At 30.4% G+C, this 21181-nt stretch overlaps 3 protein-coding genes across 3 annotated transcripts; 1 reads left to right on the forward strand and 2 right to left on the reverse strand.

Moving 5' to 3' along the window:
- Positions 1 to 4214: 4214 nt before the first annotated feature.
- Positions 4215 to 6807, reverse strand: HELRODRAFT_62849 (hypothetical protein; the record flags this gene model as incomplete). The annotated part of the gene is made up of 7 exons (XM_009011379.1): positions 4215 to 4378; positions 4732 to 4844; positions 5121 to 5203; positions 5360 to 5521; positions 5792 to 5902; positions 6252 to 6443; positions 6631 to 6807. 7 exons carry the CDS (start codon positions 6805 to 6807, stop codon positions 4215 to 4217), a joined length of 1002 nt encoding a protein of 333 aa, XP_009009627.1.
- Positions 6808 to 7549: 742 nt separating this feature from the next.
- On the forward strand, positions 7550 to 12714 carry HELRODRAFT_105607 (hypothetical protein). Its single transcript, XM_009011380.1, has 14 exons — positions 7550 to 7692; positions 7732 to 8455; positions 8799 to 8937; positions 9039 to 9184; positions 9334 to 9457; positions 9551 to 9666; positions 9887 to 9990; positions 10119 to 10282; positions 10441 to 10472; positions 10565 to 10792; positions 11010 to 11130; positions 11391 to 11524; positions 11851 to 12005; positions 12195 to 12714. The coding sequence occupies exons 2-14, from the start codon at positions 8016 to 8018 to the stop codon at positions 12278 to 12280; spliced, it is 1989 nt and encodes a 662-aa protein (XP_009009628.1). The 5' UTR covers positions 7550 to 7692; positions 7732 to 8015; the 3' UTR covers positions 12281 to 12714.
- A 245-nt stretch (positions 12715 to 12959) lies between these two features.
- HELRODRAFT_184854 (hypothetical protein) lies at positions 12960 to 20976 on the reverse strand. Its single transcript, XM_009011381.1, has 20 exons — positions 20877 to 20976; positions 19996 to 20095; positions 19519 to 19659; positions 19136 to 19211; positions 18815 to 18897; positions 18348 to 18477; positions 17885 to 18075; positions 17529 to 17633; positions 17172 to 17291; positions 16683 to 16751; positions 16294 to 16420; positions 16038 to 16135; positions 15776 to 15883; positions 15546 to 15645; positions 15324 to 15380; positions 14865 to 14955; positions 14392 to 14506; positions 14161 to 14249; positions 13694 to 13862; positions 12960 to 13501 (listed from the first exon to the last, which is right to left on the reverse strand). Exons 2-20 carry the CDS (start codon positions 20053 to 20055, stop codon positions 13388 to 13390), a joined length of 2043 nt encoding a protein of 680 aa, XP_009009629.1. The 5' UTR covers positions 20056 to 20095; positions 20877 to 20976; the 3' UTR covers positions 12960 to 13387.
- Between the last annotated feature and the right edge of the window lie 205 nt (positions 20977 to 21181).

Raw genomic sequence — 21181 nt, forward strand, 5'->3', positions numbered from 1 at the left:
CTCACCTAACATATTAACGCCAAACATTCGGTAGAATTTATAGAATATTGTAAAAATTATGGTCTATTACCAACATATATATATATATATATATATATATATATATATATATATATATATATATATATATATATATATATATATGTATAGTGTGTGTGTCACTCAAATCAATTTTAAGCCTTATAAAGTTTACGCCTTTATCAAATTTTAATGACTAGAAATAAATTCATGGTTAGACCATAAATTCGTCCGTGCTTGGCTGCTGATTGCTTGTATTTTGTGTCAGTGAACTAATTAGTGAACATTATTATGAATATAATTATGTTATATGGTATATAATTATTTTAAAGATATTTTAAGATTTATAAATATTTTTCAAAAATCAATAGTAAAGATTTGTGGTTTATTTATGAGACGAATTAAGTATATTTATCAAACGAACTGTTTATATTTAAATTTTGATAAGTTTTGTGATGCGTTAAGATGCTTATTTTGACTGGTTTTATTTTGAGAGCAAAGATAATGAGGGTTATTAAATGTTGCAGGCAAAGCTATTTCATGATGGTAGAGACAATTTAGGCTTTATGTTTTGAAGATAAGTTCCCTGGTGTTTTGTTTTTATTATGAAACTTTTATATAAGTGGCTTTTAAGTGTTATTAAATTTATTACTTGATTATGCAACGATGTTTGGTTCAGATTTGTTGGCGATTCATGCAGTAAAGGTGTCCATCAATTATTATCTATTAATTTTTTTAGTAATTCAACAGTTTTAGTCGAAAATAATTAGTTAAACTCATTGATGTCTAATGTTATTTTACAGTATCTTAAAAAATGCTGACAAATGTTTGATTCGTTAAAATCCCATCATAATTCATTTATGTTTTTACTGTTGAAGAGATTGTGAAATATTTTTATGAAAGCAGTTTGTTCCAGCCAGTTAATTTTTTTTTAATTAATTAGACTTTAACTTTCGTGTTAATGCACTTTTTCTGATAGTGGATTTTTAGTTTTGGTGTATTTTTTCGGTTTTGTTCGTTTTTTCGGATGGTAATTGTTTTTTTTTAATGATAAATAGCTTCAATTTCATATTTATTTCCACTTCACCTTTCAGTCACAATTTATGTTTTTTTTTTAAATTTAGTGAGAACCTCTAAATATACTCACTCATTTATTTTCTTAGTAACACTTCATTTCCTGTGTGCGATGAAATTATTTACGTGTCTAAGCTTTTTTTAGAAACTTTTATTTGTTTTACAGATTTAAACCATGTGTATCTTTAATTTGAATCAAATAGTTTTTTAATGAATTCCTTTTTCAGTCAGTTATTTTTACCATCTTCAACTCTTTTCTTTAAAAGTGGCTTATTATTTCACGAGGGCATGTTTTGACAAACCCTTCGTTAGTCAAAGTTCAATTTTAGTCGTTCTCCAAACTGAACCAATAGCCTAAATGATCACTCCTACTTAACGTTAATTCCTTTTTCATTCGCTTGCTACTCGTGTATTACGAGCCACGATTTTTCATCCTATTTGATCGGTCATACATATTTACGCTAACTTTCTTCGTTTCCACATTCGTAAAAATTTTCTTATACTTCAATTAATTTTCAATCTGTGTTCATTTATGTTCCAATTTTAGATCCTTTAAACTGTTTTAGTTTTGTTTTTGTTAATCATCTTATAAATTTTCTTAAAAATATTTCGTGTTCAAATGAAATTTACTTGAATCTATCATTTTTAGTATTTCTAACTATTGAACGTCAACGTCTCTATCACTCAGCGTTATAGTTTAACGCCGGTCCCTAAAACATTGTTATACATCAGTTGGTTGTTATTTAAATTGAATCAGGGACTCTACTGTTAAATTTAATGCTGTTTTGTCTAACGATTGACTTTCTCATCACAAGTAACTGATCTCATGTTTCTCAGTTTAGTAGGATATGACTGTCTGAAGTTTCAGTGTTCATTCATTCGGAAATTATCAAATGATTTATGTCGTTTGACCTAATTTTTATGATGTCTTATATGTTCACTGTGACTATTATGAATTAGTTCAGGTAGGCTACTCATAGATCATCTTGTGTTGAATCTCCAAGTCCCACATTTATTAAAGATAAAACTGGTAACTAACTCTTTTCCCATACAGGTACACACACACACACACAATCATTGTTTTTTTTAGTTTCATCGTAAATTGAAATCATCCTACAGCTCTGACTACTGATTCTACACTTTCAACTTTATTTTCTAACTTTCTCCACGTAGTAATTTACGACGCATATGAAACTAAGTATCATATGGAAAACTTTTATCGAATGGTTTTGTTTTTATCATTTTTTGAAATAAATGAATTTTATCTAACTTTAAAGTTTTCAATATATTTCAACAAAAATACTTCTCATTTTTGTGTTTTTCTATGTCCGCGTACAAAAACCAGTCAACAAAACTTTTGCAGTTATTAAAAAGCTTACGATCGTGTTTAAGTGAAAGCATTTTAACGGAATTTTACTAATTTCCGTGATGGTTAAAATGTTTACAAGCACAATCTGGGATTTTTTCATCACCAGTGACACCGCGTCGCTAAAACTAATTTGTGAGTTTTCCAGTTACTTAGCATGATTTATTCTACAAAGCTCAAGTTGATTTTCGAAATCGTTGTACTGTCTACGTTTAATGTTTCTACAAGTTTATCACGCGTTTTGACGTGAATCCAGTTCAACGATTTTTAAATTCTTTCTCTTAAGACACTCTCTGTTAAGGTCTCCAGTATCAAACAACTCAGCATTTTTCAATCTTCAGAAGAATTACCTATGTTTTAATTTAATCGGCATGTGCTTCAGGCAGCTGAGGTATTATGTAATTAAAATGAATAGCAGTACTTTTCGCAAGTCGATTCTATCTGACCCATACTTCGGCATTTTTGTCTTAAGAAAAAATTTGATTAGATTCCAAAAAAGCTGTGAATTGGCTTTTTCGTTTTTAAAAGTTTTCCAGGATGTTATATATAGTAAAATTTCAACTAAATTTATATTTTATAAAGATTTATAAAACTTAATAAATTCAATATTGATAAGGAAATTAAATTTTGTCGAAAAACTATACAAATTGAATTATACTCAGTTTGATTATTAAGCAGTGATTACATTGCATCTACATTTTCATTACAAACCCATTGTTTGACTACTATACACAATAAACAACACAGCTGTCGTTTTACGTACATATATACATAAATATTTTAACAGTTTTTGCAGAAAAACTTCTAATCTTTTTTCAATATGAATTCGATTTGCCAATAAGATGAATCAATAGATAAACGTTGCAATTTATCTGAAAGTTTTTTTTCTAAATATGTAAGCATATGTGTACGTACGACCTTCTAGCGTGTTTAACAATGCAATGTTAAATCGGGAAATGCATGATTTGTGGATATTTTAAAAATAACACAAGTAGTAAAACATTTGAAGCTAAATCATAACAAGACAATAAATAAAAAGGTATACCCGTTCTTCAAAGTTAAAGTTTTGTATTATCAAAAAAAGACAACCCACAGAAAACTTATAAAATTATACACGCCATAAAAATATACTGTTCAAAATGAAAAGTTATGATATGCAAACAAATATAATTAGTTAAAAATGAAAATGGTAATAAAGAATAAATAGCAAACCGCTAAAAATAAAAATATGTATGCAGCAAAACACACACCACACACAAATACGAACTCACCACACATGAAAACACTCATATAATTGAAATTCCATTCAACATAATCACTGAACAAAACAATTGGAATCATTATTCAGAATTTCACTGGTAAAAAGTAAGTGTGTAAATATGCCGGAATAAAAATGGCAAACCTCACTTAATTTTTAATGTAGCGATATTTATACATTTTACACACACGTCTAACAATTTCAAAACTAAAAATAATTAAATTTAATAACAATTGTTCTAAATAAATTTATCTATTTACGCCAAAATTTGTTATGTAGTAACTAAACATTAACAAATGAAATACAGCACGAAAATATTCACATTGCGTCGTGATAACAATGAACAAAAAGTAACTTAAATTGTAATGAACTAAATATTATGAACCAAATTCATATGAACCAAACAAACTAGCATATAAATATCTATTCAAATAATTGAAGTTAGCATTCAACAACTACAAACTAGTCTACATAAAGCTGTATATATTGAAATTTGATTCAACTTTTTCCAATGATTTCGATGCTGGAATGTGATGGCGTTGGCAATTGTTGGCTACTGGTGGTTACCTGTTTCAGTTCATCATTTATCTTCTCCATCTCCAACCTGGCTGCCTGCTGTTGTTTCTGTTCATTCATCTTGAAATGAGTGTAGGCTAGAACACCTGAACACATTTTGAATCAGTGAGTTACAAGATTCTTCATTTATAAAGTTAATTACCAAGCGGTCATTATTTTCATTATATAAAACCATGCTGAGATTCAGCTTATGTTCATCTGAAATAAATGCACAACCTCATGTTTGCTCAAGTACTTACTCAAATACAATTTTATAAAATGTTGGGTTCAGCTCAGAACCCAATATAACTTAATGCGCAAATTAGGACCTGTTTACTCCAGTTCTAATGTCTTTCAAAAATTAAATATATATTACAATGGGATGGAAAAGTTATAATTGAAAACTAAAAAAAGGAAATAGCAGTTGAACTGAATAAAACAGCAGTTGAACTGAAATGACCTGAAAAGGTGAGCAGTATGCCGAAGAGTTGATAGAAAGTGATTGGATCACTGAAGATGAGGAAGCCACCGGCAACTGTCAGACAGAACTTGCAATGACCCACCATGTTGTACCTGTCCACGTTAACAATTCAACTTCAGCTATTAAAACGATTAATTATTTTTACAAACCGAATGTAACTTGAAATAATTTTCAAAACAGAAAAGTGAAATTGTAGACTAAAATTTAAATAAATGAATAATGATGATTTGAGCACATAATTCGACAATAAGTATTTCTAAGGTTTTTCAATTTCCATTTTAAAGCCCAAATCAGTAACCAAAAGACAATTTAGTACATTACATAACTCTTTTAACAAATGCATCCATCACCATTAAAATTCAACTAACGTGAGTGGGGAAGTGTTCCCAATGATCCAGAATATGGAGAGGTTGATGGCAAAAGCAATTAAACCAGATAGGGATACAAGGAGCTTGAATGAGCAGTGAGAATAGTTTTACAAATATCTCAACACAAAGTAGCTAAACGTTCAATTGAGAAAGAATTCATTCATCAAAAAAAGTAACAAGTATAATGAATTACATCATTATTAAAACTCTATATAAGTATAAACAGAAAGCAAACTAACCAAAGAGTAAACATCCCAAGGGGTGCCAAAAATTCCTCCAGGTGAGATGACAGGTTCAAAAAGTGGCACAATGATGGCCACTCCGATGGCAGAGAGAGGAGCTTGGTAGTACAACAACTGCATCGAGTTGCAACTGAATTCAGTCTGCTTCTCATTCACCCACTGAAGGAAAAAATTACTACATTTAATATTATTAAAGTTTAATTGTATTTAAATTTTTTAACTTTCTGATATTAAGTTATATGTATGAATCATGTATATAAGAGAATAAAAAGTTTAAGCAAAACTAATATCTAGATGTAAGGTCCTAAAAAAATTAACATCTAAGCCTATTTCAATGTATTCCACTGATATGTATGAAGTATTAATATGTATACATATTAATATATTAATTAAATAATTTTTTCAAAAAAAAAAAACAAAATGACTAACCACTTGATACAAAGAAGTAACCACAACACCTGACAGTGCAAAGATCAGTCCAATGACATTGAACCTTAGATCAAAGTAGGAATTCATAAAAACACCAGCTGTTATTGGAATCTATAAAAATTAACATTTAACATGATTGTAATATTTTTCACATGTATCAATTCTTAATATATATATATATATATATATATATATATATATATATATATATATATATATATATATATATAATATTTCATTTCAAAGTTTATTCATAATCAACAACATATCAAATAAAATAAGTGAATAAAAGTTATGAAGTTGAACATGCAGAGACCGAATAAGACTGTATGTTATATATATATATATATATAATGATGATGATATAAAATAAAAATTAATTATCTTAATTAAGGCACTGCTAGTTAAAAACACAAAACCATGAATAAAAGATAAATAAATAGTTATTCAAAAATCTCACCAATGTTAGTTTGACTTTCGTTGAAAAAGATCTGCCGTAAAAAAATGTTTGGAGAATTATGATGCCAGGTGTTGTCATTGTTTTTATGATCTGGTAGGTGCCCACTGTATTACTTTGTAATGACAAATTTGTCAGCACTACAAAACCACAGAATGTTAATGATATTGGAATCATCTTTGAGATAGGCAGTAACTTTGAAGTTAATAAAGTTTAATTCTTTACAATAAGAAAAAATTCAATCAATGTTCAGAGATTTTAACTCACTTTTAAGTTTTAAAAATTTAAATTAAATTAATTGAACTAGTGTTTTAAAACCCAATTTTTAATCTTTAATTAAAATGTTAACAAAGTGAAGTAAGTGTCATAAATGTAAAAGCACCTTGAACTCAAACATGGAACAGAACCTACATATGCACATGCCAATGGTTGTGAACACAAAATGTACACAGGTCAACGTCATGTTTGGGAACATGATTCGAGTGTACACCAACTTGTTGACGAAAACGATCGAGATGGAGAGGAGAATGTTCAAGACGAGGCAGACGGCGATGTACATCCTGCTGTACTGTCTCTTCTGCTGAGAGTTTTCACCTCCTCTGCCTGTTGGATCGTTCAGTGCTGTTGTCATCGCTCTCCTTATGTAGCCACGGACGATCTTTCCTGATTTCATGAAATAACACGATGACAACACATAAAAATAAACAACTGGAAATAAGACGTTATTCGTTTAACTTTACTTTTTACTCCATAGCCTACGTGTAAGAACAAGTAAGGAATCGAAGTAAGACAATAAAAAAATTTGGAAATTTGTTTGAATGGAATCGTAAATACTTAACGGATACTCGATAACCAAGTTAGTCGGTACTTTAAAGCAATATCATTCAAATAATATAATATATACCATAATAATACTTATAACCCCTATAATATAATACCATATAATATCATGGTTTTTTCGTTTATTCTATCTGGTATATTTTATCTAATATGCTTACTTGCTTTCATCAGTGTGTGCGCTGAATTACTAAAAATGCGACAACTGCATCTTTTTATTTTATATATATAAATATATATATATATATATATACTCATATATATACATTTATAATTCTAAGTATATGTATTGATCTACACACGCACACACACACACATATATACATATATATATATCAAAATATATATGTGTGTATAGTCCACGAGGTCTACGCCAATATACATATATATAGAAAAAACCGAACGCTCGTTAAAACTCGGTATCTTCATTGCACTGCGTACATTACTTTTTAAATGACAAAACGCGGCTTCCAAAAAACTTGTTACGTAATAGTCGCAAAACTTGTCTAATTTAGTGAAATTGTTTAATGTGACAAAATTTTGTTTTAAAAAAAATGTTAAGTGGCGATGTTACTTTCTGAAATATAAACTGAAACTTTTAACTAAATAACTGAAATATAAACTGAAACTTTTAACTTATAACTAAAAGAAGTGTTACATTACAGTACTGAGGCAATGGCCAGCACCTTACTTATAAAATAAAATTTTAAATTTGATATTTTTTGGAAGATTGTTAAGTTAAGAGTTAAGAAAGACTTAAGTTATTTATGCTTGTTAAAAATTTTTAATGCAAGCAATTTGCATGCAATGTAATAAAACGAGCCGCTTCACATAAGCTGAGTCCGTCACTCAAAGTTAATTTTAAATTAAACTACTGAAAACGTGAAAACTAATAAGATTACTAAAAAAACTACTAAAATTTAAATATTGATGTTTCACAATTTGGTGAATCTGTTGAAAATTAACTGCGCGGGATTGTCAAAACGACACAGAAAAATGTTAAAAATGACTAGCAGTTTGTTTCAAAGAAATCCTGAAAGTCCAACTGTTTCATTGGAAACATTAACCTTTGATGACAAGGCTATGAAATGTTTGCCAATTGATGAAAACAAAGAAAATATAGTAAGAAAAGTAGAAGGAGCTTGCTACTCAAAAGTTTTGCCCACACCCATCACAAATCCTCAATTAGTTTCATTTTCAAAATCTGCTTTGGAATTGTTAGATATTTCATTAAAAGAAGTTGAAAGAAAAGAATTTATTTCATATTTTTCGGGAAACTCAGTACTACCCGGCTCTATTCCATTGGCCCATTGTTACTGTGGACATCAGTTTGGTAGCTTTGCTGGTCAACTTGGTGATGGTGCAGCAATGTAAATACCACTTATTTAGTTATGATTGTGATGCTGGTGTAAAACGAATTTAGATCATTATTATCATTTAGTTGATGTAGCTTATTTAATATTGCATGAAACCAAAAATTGTTAAAATGTGCAATAATTTGTTTTAGTACACTTTTTAACAATTAGGCTTTTAATCAAATGATAAGCCTTACCCTATTATTTTCTAAAAAATCAAAATTGGCTTTAGCTGTTTAAATGTAGCAATATTTTTCTGGGGTTTACTTATTATTAAATGACAACTCATTAATTTGAGTAGACCATGTAAAATTAAATATAACTGTTGAAGTTTCGAATTATTTGCATTACTTTTCAGAACTTTGGGAACTGTCATAAACAGAAAAAGTGAGAGATGGGAAGTGCAACTGAAGGGAGCAGGTTTGACTCCCTACTCGAGGACTGCAGATGGTAGGAAAGTGTTAAGGTCCAGTCTCAGAGAGTTTCTGTGCAGCGAGGTTAATCTTAAAAATATTTTTATTCAGACATTTTAAAAATTAAATTGATTATTAAATACTTTTTCATAAAAAGATAATTATGAGTTATCAATTGATAACAGGCGATGTACTATTTGAATGTGCCTACCACAAGAGCATCTAGCATAATAACTTCAGATACAATGGTTGTTAGAGATGTTTTTTATGATGGCAATCCAATATTAGAAAGATGTTCAGTTGTTTGCAGGTTGGCTCCCTCTTTCATCAGGCAGGTTTCATTTTTAACTTTCAGTAATTTACATCTTCATTGTTGTTTTCATTTTCAAATCATTCAAAATTAGTAGTAAAATGTTGCTCCAGTGGTTGCTGTTTTGAGTGAAAGTTGATCTGCTACTAAGTAACATCTCACGTTTTCAGATTTGGATCATTTGAAATTTGCAAAGGAGCTGACAGAGTAACCAACAACTATGGGCCAAGTGTGGCACATTCTTATATTCTCAATCACCTGGCTGATTATGTTATTGAAACATTCTATCCACAGGTCATCTTTATTCAATTTTAAAATTTATTTCTATCTAATATTAAAGAATTTTAAAAAGATCTTTAAATCCTAATCTTATATATTTAAATATAGATATGGGACAATTATAAAGAAAATAAGAAAGTTATGTATACAGAATTTTTAACAGAAGTTCTTAGGAGGACTGCCAAACTAGTTGCTCATTGGCAATCTATTGGCTGGTGTCATGGGTAGGCTCAAAATTTATCATCACTCCCTTCATGCTATTACACTTAAGAAACATTAGTTTCCATTAAAGATTAAACATGTAGTAATATGATTTATTTTCACTTTTTTTATGTCTATTTGTTTTTTTTATATATACAGATTTAATGATGTCAACTAATAAAACTTGCTAAGAAACAGTATCAGGCTGTTGATTTTTTCAAACTTTTACTAATTTACCTGCAGAGTTCTGAACACAGACAACATGAGCATCTTGGGTTTGACCATTGATTATGGACCATATGGATTTCTTGACCATTATGATCCACACTATATTCCAAATGCATCTGGTATTTATAATTCTGCTATTTCAATTAGAATTATTTTAACATTGCAACTGCAAGAATTTTAGTGAGTTATTATGTTAAATAAAGTATCACGATGTTTATTAAATGCTGAAACAATGATACTATACCAGATACTGCTGGCAGATACATGTTTAAGAACCAGCCTTCTATATGCAAGTGGAATTGCATGATGCTGGCAAAAAGTTTGCAAGGTCTAACATCTGGTGTTGAAGCAGATGTTGAGGAGTTTGATGCGATTTTTGAAAAATCTTACTTGGAAATAATGAGGAAGAAGGTAAAATGAAACATGCATTCAATAATTTCTGACATATTGTACTTAATTCATCTATCCTATTTTCATCTTTTGTTTATTCAATTTCATTTATATTTGTTTTTTAATTATTGCAAATAATCATAACTTTTAATCTTATTTTTAATTTTAATTTTATACAGTTGGGGTTGTTAACAGAACAAGAATCTGACAGGTGTGTTTGTGTTTGTCTTTCAAAATAATTATTTAAATATAAATATCTAATAAATTAAGTTACCTGTTTGTTGATGTCTTATTTTTTAAAAGACTGCTCGTTGAGGAACTTTTGGATACTATGAACAAAACAGGAGCTGATTACACAAACACATTCGTTTGTTTCAATCAACTTCGATTGGCTGATTGCTTTGCAACAGATGGCGCTGGCAACTGCAACAGCAACCAGCAACACATCAGTGAGGTTACGAAAATGTTGCTACAACAATGTCCTTCTGCTGATGAAATGAAATCTTATTATGCAACAAAAGTTGACTTCTGGTGGGCCAAACATTTTTCGTCATTAATGTTTTAAAAGAATTGAAATTTTGTTAATATGAAGAAAAAATCAAATTACGTATATGTAATAAAATTTTCTAATTATATAAGACTCAAAAGTTTTTGTGTAATATTTCAAATATTGGGCGCATAACAAGTTTGTAACAGCAAGAGCATGCTAAAATTAATCACTAATGTGTTAATCATCTTCCGACTGCAGCACACTGGATCGTGCACTGGAAATTTTGCGAAGTGACTCTCCATTAACTCAGATGATGATCGGACAGAAGGATGTATTGCTCAATGAGGAGTACAAGATGAAGAGATATCTTTATTACAATGTATTTATTACCGTTTATAATTACTAATTTTTATTTTATCTTGATTGAACTGCCTCACAATAAATTTAATCGTCTTTCTTGTTTAGTTAGCATTATAGATTTCTTTATCAACTGTTTTTTTAATTGCGGTCTGTAATGTCCATATACTTAGAATAGCTCATTATGTCTCGTTGTTACAAATATCAAGAATCATTAAATTATCTCTATTACCTGAGATTAAGCCAGCTTTAATAAAATTCATCATTTTATAAACATCTCAGAACCCAGAATTAGAGAAAACAGATCATGATAATAATCTTTGGACGAGATGGTTGGAGAAGTATGTTGCAAGATTGAGGCAAGACTATCAGCAGACGAATGTAAGAACACGCGTAGGAAGTTGTGTGGACGAGCAGTGTGACGACGGTACCAAGATGGGCCTCAACTTTGACGAGCAATTATTGAAAGATCTGGATGGTGCAAGATCGCAAATGATGAAGTCAGTCAATCCAAGGTCGGACCTCTCTTGCGCTTAACTACTTTAGCTGTTTTACTATTCTTATTTTCACCATTTCATGATTAAACTAAAAAACTAGAGTTTAAAATTAGATTTTTTTTCTGCCAAAATATAACTGAAGACTATTAAATTATTGCGTTTCACGTCGCTTCATCATTGAACTCATACCGGATTATTTTAAATTTGTCAGATAACGTTATTTGATCTACCTGGAAATATTGCAGGTTCATTCCACGCAACTACATAGTACAGCAGGCAATCCAAGCAGCTGAACATGGCGACTATTTTCTCGTCAATAGAATTTTGAAACGAGTAGAAAGACCATTTGATGAGGATGAAGATGATTACAATTTGGAAAATTCTGAAATGAAGGAGAGAAGTGAGAACCAAATGTCATACATATTTTCAATAGCTATTGCTGTCAATTCGCATAGCGTAGTAAAACTGACCATCGTGAATTTGATAACCTTAGCTAGCCAACGTTGCTATTAACAAATACAATGTTGAATTGACAATCACTGCTCTCAACTATTTTGAGACGTTTAAAATATTAATTTTTTTGTTTCAGGTGGCGAACCTTACATAAAACTTTCAGATCATACGTGCTACCTCAAACGCCATCCGAAACAATCACTTCGAAACATGCTTACCTGATCTTCGTAAACTGACGTCACCGTGACGTCGTTTAGAATCGACATGCTTTGTGGATGGTTAGACTGAGCCTTTTTTAAGCAACTCGCTATTCTTGAGTATCTTTTATGTATCGTGTTTATATAAATCACGGACTGCCGCCTATATTTCGTTGTTTCTTAAGCTCGACTGTATTTAAAATGTATTGTTCTATTTCAAAATCAACACCGGTGAGCTTAAATAACGGCTAAGTCGACCAATTATGACGGTTGTATTTGAAATCCGCGATAGTGGAGAGGTGCAACCTGATGACCACAACAAACCATCGACATTCATTTCACTTGACGCTATCTTCAACATTCAGTTATGGATGTTTTCATTTATTTATTTATTCAAACTGTTGATGACTGCTTATATGAGTGTTGTTATTGAATAAATATTCATCTGGTTGTCTTTTGAATTCGTCTGGTTTTACTAGTGTATGAACTTCACGTTCGCGGATTTCGTAAATCCAATCGTCAGTAAAGAAATTTTCAGATAAGGAGTGCAGGAATGCAGTTTGACATGGCCGAAAAAAGAAGTCTGATTTCGGAAAAGTATCTGCAACCGCCCACGCTAGCTTACATTTCTCTGAGGGAGCGTCAAGATGTAACAAAATGTAAATTAAAACACTGACGCGATTCTAGCGAGAAGATACAAACAATTTTGGCAAAGCTCGACCATTACAATTCAATGAGAATAATGACTCTAAAAATAAAAAAGTGAATAAGTAAAGAAAAACATTTACAATTCATTAATGATGCTAATTAAGAAAACGATTAAGCATCGAACGAGTGCAGTCCTTGAACGAGAAAATAAAAAAAAACATCAATCAAATCGCGATCGTTTTTAAATTATTTTTGTTCATTAGTTTTACTGTTTTTAATTTATAGAAAAAAAATGCGATTTACACATTCGGTCATAATTTCCATTTCATTATAAGAATTTTACAAAATTTACAACGGCGAACATTGAAATTGTAGTTATTTGCCGTGACTGGCTGAATTGAAGTCAGTTGAATCATCAGGTAGAACCGACATTACGAAGATTGCAACTGACTGATTTAGCACACTGTCATGAAATAAATGGTGCTTAACAGGTGGTTGATGTTTTTTCATTACTGATTCGATAATAAAGGACTAGATCAGATGCTTGCTTCCAGATGAAGTGCTTCACAGTTCTCAAATCCATGTTCACATCCAAAACCTTGAGATACCAGAAAAAACAAACTCAATATATTTGGCTGATAGTAGTTAGAGCCCAAATGAAACTAGACAATTTTCAAGTAAGTAATCAGTATGGCTGTATTCATTATCATAATAAAATCAACTTAAACCAGCAATCACAATCATTAAACCAACATTTATCAAAAAATGAAAAAAAAACGACAGAACATACTTGATCATTGCAAAGTATGTCAACTTTTTCATCAGATTGAAGATGTGTAGCCGCCGCAGCGCCTTCATCCACAGCCATGCCGTTGTCCACACACTGACCCAGCATCTTGTCCCATACATGCTCGATCACTTTCTTTATTTGAATCATGTCATTTGCCGACAAGCGCTCCCTGGAGTCATGAATTGGTGGACTTTTTTTCAATAGTTTTATCAAAAAAAATGTTACCTTTCCGTCAAGAAAATTTGAATATAAAATCATTAAAATAACATATTCACCCGATTCAGAACTGAAAAATAATCATTTTAAAAATCTATACTTTATTTTCAAAATTTTAAAAATTGACAATAAATGATGAAAACTATTAAAAAAAACCTCTTAAAATAAGTTGCTAATTCCCAGAACAGAAGATAATATAATTAAATGACGAATTAACGGCGCAGTGAAAAATATAAAATAAATTTATTTACTTTTTCAGCTGAGGTACGACATTCTTGGTGGCAGGGCCGCAGTAAGGTAGAAGCGAGAAAGCAATTTTAGTTAATGGAGGCTGAATTTTCTGAGCAAATGTAATTTATTCATTTTTTATTTATTAGTTTTAGTAATAATAATAATTCCACAGTAGTAGGAAGATATAAACATTTAAAAAATTAATTAAAATTTTAATAGCATCAAAATTAACTAAGGTGAAAATGGCCAACCTGAACAACGACGTCGGTCACCCACTGCGGCACGGATTCGCCGAGAAGGTTTTGCTCTACATCTGATCCTGTGTCCCTACAAGTTACTCTCAGGTTGGTTCTGCCCCCAACATCACTGAAAACAATTTTTCGAAATTGGTGTGAGAATTGAGATGTTTAATGACAACCACTATCATCATCTTGAGAAGTTTTTTTAGTGGTCATCACCATCTTTGTCTTTATAAATTTTGTTTTTATGGCCCCAGCTAGAAACTTTAAAAATTTGTCGGGATAACCAAGAAAATGATTATGTCAGACTCAGATATTTAATTTTAATAGCGCTTTTGAGAAAATTTTTTAATAAGCACATTAAAAATATTAAGAAAATAATGACAGTGTCTATTAATGCGAGGTTTATAAAATAAATTGTGAAAAAAGATTTTAAGCAGAAGCAGAAAAAATGATCAGTAATAAAGTAGTGAAACGTAAGTTACCTGAAGATGATGGGTGTGTGCGTTGGAACGCTGAAAAAATTGTTGATCGGTCTCTTGTCTAGACAATCTATTTCATTAGTATCTGATTGGCCTCAAACAAAACAAAAATAAAATCTTAAAAAAGATGTTAGAAAATCATAAACAATAACAGTTTATAATTCGTATTATAGTACTACAGTGTTACGAAAAATCAGCTAGCTAATTTCGTTTTTTTCACTCAAACCAAAATATGCCAAAGAGCAACTTAATGATAAAAAAGGTGGCTGCCAACTAGAGCACACCAAATGATAGTTGCAAAATGAATGATTCTGATGTCATTCTGGAGGGGCGCTATACAAGTCATCAAATACAATACAATACAATGAGTGAATGATTGAGTGAATGAATGGGGAAATGAACAAATAAGTACGAGCGGACACACAATATGATGCTGGTGATTGAAATGATTAAAACTCCTACTGCGTGCTGGTGGCCAGTTTTCCAACAAGGCCTGCAGTGTTAAACTGCCCAGGTTCACTGGAATGAAAAAAAATAATTTTAAATAACAATGCATCTGCGTGTGGTTGGAATGGCAAGTATTGTACGTCATCCGTATATTGTTCCATCCAAAAAACTGAACAATGAATTTGATGTTTGCAACTAGCAACAATTTTTCAAAATGTGAACAGGTGAATCACACACCTTTCTGTTCAGATGCTTCATCAGGTAGCTCCAATCCAACGTCAGCGGCAGACACCCACGCCTGGAAACAATCCGCCTCGTCAAGATGCAGCATCAACAACTGAATGAGATGATGGAGGTTGCGATGGTTTCAATTTCGTTATTAGTCGATTTCGAGCATTTGCATTGTTTAAGCATTCATTAATAAGAAAGCAAATGTAGCTAAGCATGCGAAGAAAGAGCAGAGCAACCCCAATTTTGAGATCAACTGTAAACCAGTTTGGGATGAACAGCATTTTCGACCTGGATTTTACCACTTCATCATAATCTTCATTTTTCAAATCTTCAACTTTCATTGCCTTCAACAAATAAATCATAGTTTTCAGAATTATTTAACTCAACTGATCGTAAAAAATGTGTCTCTAGAACAAATTCAAGCAATCAACAAATTTTTAAATGAAAAATCACACATGGATCAAATCTTGCAAAGCTGAGAAAACAAATTCATCTAACAGTCAGGGCATCATAAATTGCCATATGTCCATCTGAGTCCTTTGTTAAAATGTGTCTTTTGTCGCTTAGTACTGTATACTGTTTTATTGCTGGACCGCCTATAACAAAGAAATATTAAGTGAAATATAATTACATACACACACCACACACACATACACATGCACACACAAACATGCGCGCACACACACACACACAGAAAAAGAGTAAGAATAGGAAACAGAAAGAAATTAAAACAAAAAGGCCAAACTCTACACACCTTTTATAGTCTTCAACAACTTAGGAGTAAATGATGAAGGTGATGATGACGGTGATGATGATGATACCCGTTTGCTGACCACATCATCATCACCACCACCTGATCCACACTGCTCTGGCTTTAATGACTATAGAAATTATATTAGTATAGACACACATATATATGAATTTTTTAACGATATACACACATGCGTGAGTCTATATTTATTATATGAATTAGCGCATTTTAGAATTTTTAAAATAGCACTGTAAATGTCCATTTAATAATAATCAAAATAGCAATAATAATAACAATATGTGGCGCTTTATATTCAAAACACACATGCACGCACACACACATACACACACACACACACATAATTATTTCCAATCATACATATTTAAACTGACCCAATTATGAATCGATGACTCACTGGTTGCCACCCAAATGGAATTTGACTCAACTGATCCTAACTCAACCTTTAAAAATGAATTCGCTCTTAAAATATTCATTATGCCACTTTTAAATAAATAAAAAATTGCAGTATTAAAATTAATATTATCAGTTGCTAAATAGAAATATTATTATCTTCAAACTATATAAATAAATCATCATCATCATTATTGTCACCGATTGTTAAACAGACATCAGGGAAAATAAGACAAAAATAATACAACCATTTGTTTCCACACACCTTGACACACCTTTTGAATTATAACAGACAACAACAAAATTATATATATATATATATATATATATATATATATATATATATATATATAATAGATTTTATTCTGTAAATCAAACTCAAAATTTAAATATTGATCGAATGAAGAAATGAAAGTTTGAAGATGTGGATCGTAGCAGGTGCATAGATCCACCAGAATTTAAGAGCAGACCTTAAGTATCGGAGAGGACTCCTGACAAATAAGTGTCCTGTTGTCAGGATTCCTGATGTCCGTAGCCCACAGCTTGCCATCTCTACCACCAGAGTACATAGAAGTGAAACTTTCGTTCGTCTATTGTGAATATGATTGAGATGAAGTGTGACATTCATGTATGCTAATACTTAATAAATATACATATGCATGTTTATGTTCGTATACACATAAAGACATGTGTTTATTGACAGACTTGTATGAGGAAAACAAATTTATAAATAACTAGTTTTTAAAAATGTTCAATCATAGAAATTATGAAACTGGAAAGAGTCAAGAACGCAGTTATTCATGCAAATTTATGTTAAAGAGAAGTACCTGAATTGACCAGACTCCTTCTGTATGTATCTTGTAAGTGGCCACACATCTCTGCTGACCAAGAGACCACAACTTGATGGTACCATCTGAACTGCCAGATAAACACTGAAAATAAAAGTGCATATAATTTCGTTAGCAATAATATTAAATGTTAATATAAATCAATGCTCATACACAATTTCATATTGTATGAAACTGACACAGTCTTTACTTCAACATTTTCATCTAACCAAAACATGTAGTGTAGAGTCCTTATTTCAGTGAGATCAATAATTGAAATGCTTATAAACGCAATAATTCAAGTACAAATTTTTGAAAACACTTTAAAATGATAATTTAAGAAAATCTAGATAAACCTGTGATCCGTCCTTATTCAAAACAAGAGCCTTGATATTGTCAGTGTGGCCCCGAAGTTTCATGAGTCTTTGGCAAGACCTCGGATCCCAGACCCTAATCAGTCTGTCAGTGGAACCCGAGACAACAATCGATCCGGAGTTGTTCATTGCTATGCTGTAGATAGAATCTTTGGATCCAGGAAGATTAGATGCTGTCAGTTTTGTTGATGCTGCAATTGATGCCATTGCTGATGTTTATGTGCGTTTATGTGTGATGTTTATGTTGTTTATTGAAAGTGGAGAAAATTTGAAAAATTTGAATGAAATATTTTTTTGAAGTGCACTGTTGTGCTGACTTAAATAAACTTCATTTTTAAAATAACCTTTAAACTATCCAATGACTGATGATAAAAACTCAAATTTGTATGAAAACAATGGAGAAAGAACGAAAATAATATTGTGGAAAAAAAATTCAGTCGCGAACTTGTAACAGTGTTGTTGGATGCAGTTAGAGCCGTCAGAGTGTTGACATCCCAGAGATATATGGCCTTGTCTAAACCTGCACTGGCAACATGCTCCTTGTCTTTTGCATAGGCCAGTGCTTTCACATAATCCTGCATGTTCATTCGTTCATTCATTCATTCATTCATTCATTCATCAAACAAACGTATCAATGTATCATGATGGATTCTAATTTTTTGAATGTTTGCGTGTGAACATGACGAACAATATAAGTTGAATAATGCATAAATTTTTTCAACTTTTTTATTTAAAGAACTGTTTTTGAAAAAATGTAACAGTAGAAAGAAAATAAAGACATCTTTTCAATAGCTACAACATACAATGATAATAATGTAGAGCATACAATCCGCAAGAGACATACAACTCTATCAGGAGTTAAAATTGTACATCAGTTAAATGCTAAAAACAAAAATTTATAACAACAATAACCTTATGAGTTCTTAATGTCGACATGCAAAAGCCTTTGTGTGCATTCCAAACTTTGACTGTTGTGTCTGATGAGGCTGATATTACTGAAAACATGTAAATACTGCTATAAACAAATTTTTTCAAATCTAAATTGTCAATTTAATAATAATGAACATTGAACATTCTTCAAGTGTGCCTTTCATACAAACTTAAAAAAAAAACTTTTATATAAAGATGGCGAGATAACTGTAAATAAATAAAATTACATAATCCTTTGAAAATCATTTAAAAGTAAATTATAAGCTATGAAAAGCTTGAACTAATTCCAGAGAATTCTCTAACATGTCTTTCCATCACAGCAAGCAACAATGTCATTGACCCAATCGTTATGATGCTCCATGGACATTATGTAGCAATCCTGAAATAATGTAAAATATGAAGCAAAGTCAATTTTGAATGATTAAAACTTTTATTTAAAAAAAAATAATTTAAAAAAAAGTCTAAGAAAATCAATAAAATGCTATATTTTCAGTGTCTGTACTACAAGGTATAAATAAATAAAATATAAAAAAAATGTTACTGAAAAAGAAACCAGCATGCCAAGAAAATTGTGTTAAATTAAATAATAATATCATTTTTAATTAAATATTAGTACAATTATTAATTTAATAATAATATAATTAATAGTTAAAAAAATAAAATAAAATAATTGTAATTTAACGTACGTGTCTATTTTCAACATCCCACATACGAATAACCGAGTCCCTGCCAGCGGAGTACAACCTATCCAGGAGTGGATCAAATTTCAGACTGTTCACCCCAGACCTGTGGAACCTTTCTACTTCATCCCTTATGACATATGACAACTTTGAAAAAAATATAACACTGTTTAAAAGTGTAACAAAAAAAGAGTAACTGTAAATAATTAAAAATAAATTAATCAAAATTTAAATTAAGTTAATTAAATAAACATTAATTAAAGATTAAATTAAAAATTAAACATTAAATTAATAAATTAAAATTTAAATGTAAAATTTAAAAAGCTGCATAAGACAAGTTGAAAAGAAAATTAAATAAAAACCTAACAGAACCAAAAAAACAATATGTCAGTAATTATTAACACTGATTATTATATTAATTATTAAATTATAATTACCAATATTCAATTTTTTATAAAATAAAAAAAAAATGAAAAAAGATACCTGTATCTTCTTGCGTGGTGGTACACCCTGCCCGGGGTTTCTATGATGAGAGGGAATCATTTTTTTATTTAAATTAATGCTTCTTCCTCAAAAACATTTCCTGCCTTTCCGGGCATAAGTTTACATTCCGAACTACAACGTCTGTTTACATTCACTATCTCTAATAGAGAATAAAATAAGCTCCTCCTACTGAAATTCGAAAAGTGCACTGAGATTAAAATAGATGCATGCGTTTTTGCCTTTTATATGTTTATATTGTAATATTATTATTATATGTTTTATTTTATTATAATTTGTACGTATATTACACGTTATCTGTACGTATATTATAATTTGCACGTATAATTTAGTAAAATAATGTGTATAATGTATATGTGTGTAACGTTGATGTGTGTATGTGTCAGGGTTAGGGGCAGGGTTAAGTTAGGTTGTCGTGAAAAAATAATATTGAAAATTAATTGAAAATAGAAGAAATGATAAAATGAAGTATAATAAAATTGTTCGTTCTATATGTTTCGTGTTGTTACGATGATGGAGATGTCGCGTCGGAGGCAGATGATATTACTCAACGATGTCGGCATACCTTTCAATGTAACCTTATTAAAACAACCACGAGAACAACCACGAGAACTATTTCAATAAATTGATTTTAATAAATTTTAATATATATATATTGTTATTTTAATCAATATATTACTATGTTAACATATTTACATACGATATAAACGTTTTTAAAATTCTTCTATTTTTATCTCAATCAACTTTTTGCATATTAGTGGGAGGCGCTTTTGTAACTCTCAATTAAAGATAGTGATGTAAACAATCATAAATGTAAACAAATTTTAACTTTGTAGTTCGGAATGTAAACTTATGCCCATTTCCGAATTAAATTATACATAATTTCCCAAATTAAACTTAAGTTAAATTTAAACTACCAAACATAATTAACATTATGCGAAAATAAACTAGAATGACAGAGATGACCTTGTAATCATTCATTTGAATGTATAACTATAAAGTCAATTAAGAAAAAAACCCGCATGCTAATATAATTAACATGAACTGAAAATACGTAAATGGATGGATTGGTAGGTTAACTCTTAACAGTTGTTTAAATTACACTAAAACATTTAAAATATAACAAGTTTCAATCATATATACATATAATAATCAGTAATGTTACATC

Source organism: Helobdella robusta, assembly GCF_000326865.2.
Source record: "Helobdella robusta unplaced genomic scaffold HELROscaffold_1, whole genome shotgun sequence".
In the NCBI taxonomy this organism is placed as follows: domain Eukaryota; kingdom Metazoa; phylum Annelida; class Clitellata; order Rhynchobdellida; family Glossiphoniidae; genus Helobdella; species Helobdella robusta.

Bases quoted from the DNA above. Each gene is read 5' to 3' on its own strand.
- HELRODRAFT_105607 (XM_009011380.1), top strand. From the start codon at position 8,016: ATGTTTCACAATTTGGTGAATCTGTTGAAAATTAACTGCGCGGGATTG. The intron at 9,185-9,333 runs GCAGGTTTCATT...TCACGTTTTCAG, and splicing joins TTGGCTCCCTCTTTCATCAG to ATTTGGATCATTTGAAATTT. The intron at 9,458-9,550 runs GTCATCTTTATT...ATTTAAATATAG, and splicing joins TTGAAACATTCTATCCACAG to ATATGGGACAATTATAAAGA.
- HELRODRAFT_184854 (XM_009011381.1), bottom strand. From the start codon at position 20,055: ATGATTCCCTCTCATCATAGAAACCCCGGGCAGGGTGTACCACCACGC. The intron at 18,076-18,347 runs GTTCGCGACTGA...CAAAACTGACAG, and splicing joins ATCCAACAACACTGTTACAA to CATCTAATCTTCCTGGATCC. The intron at 17,292-17,528 runs GTACTTCTCTTT...TATTCACAATAG, and splicing joins AAGGAGTCTGGTCAATTCAG to ACGAACGAAAGTTTCACTTC.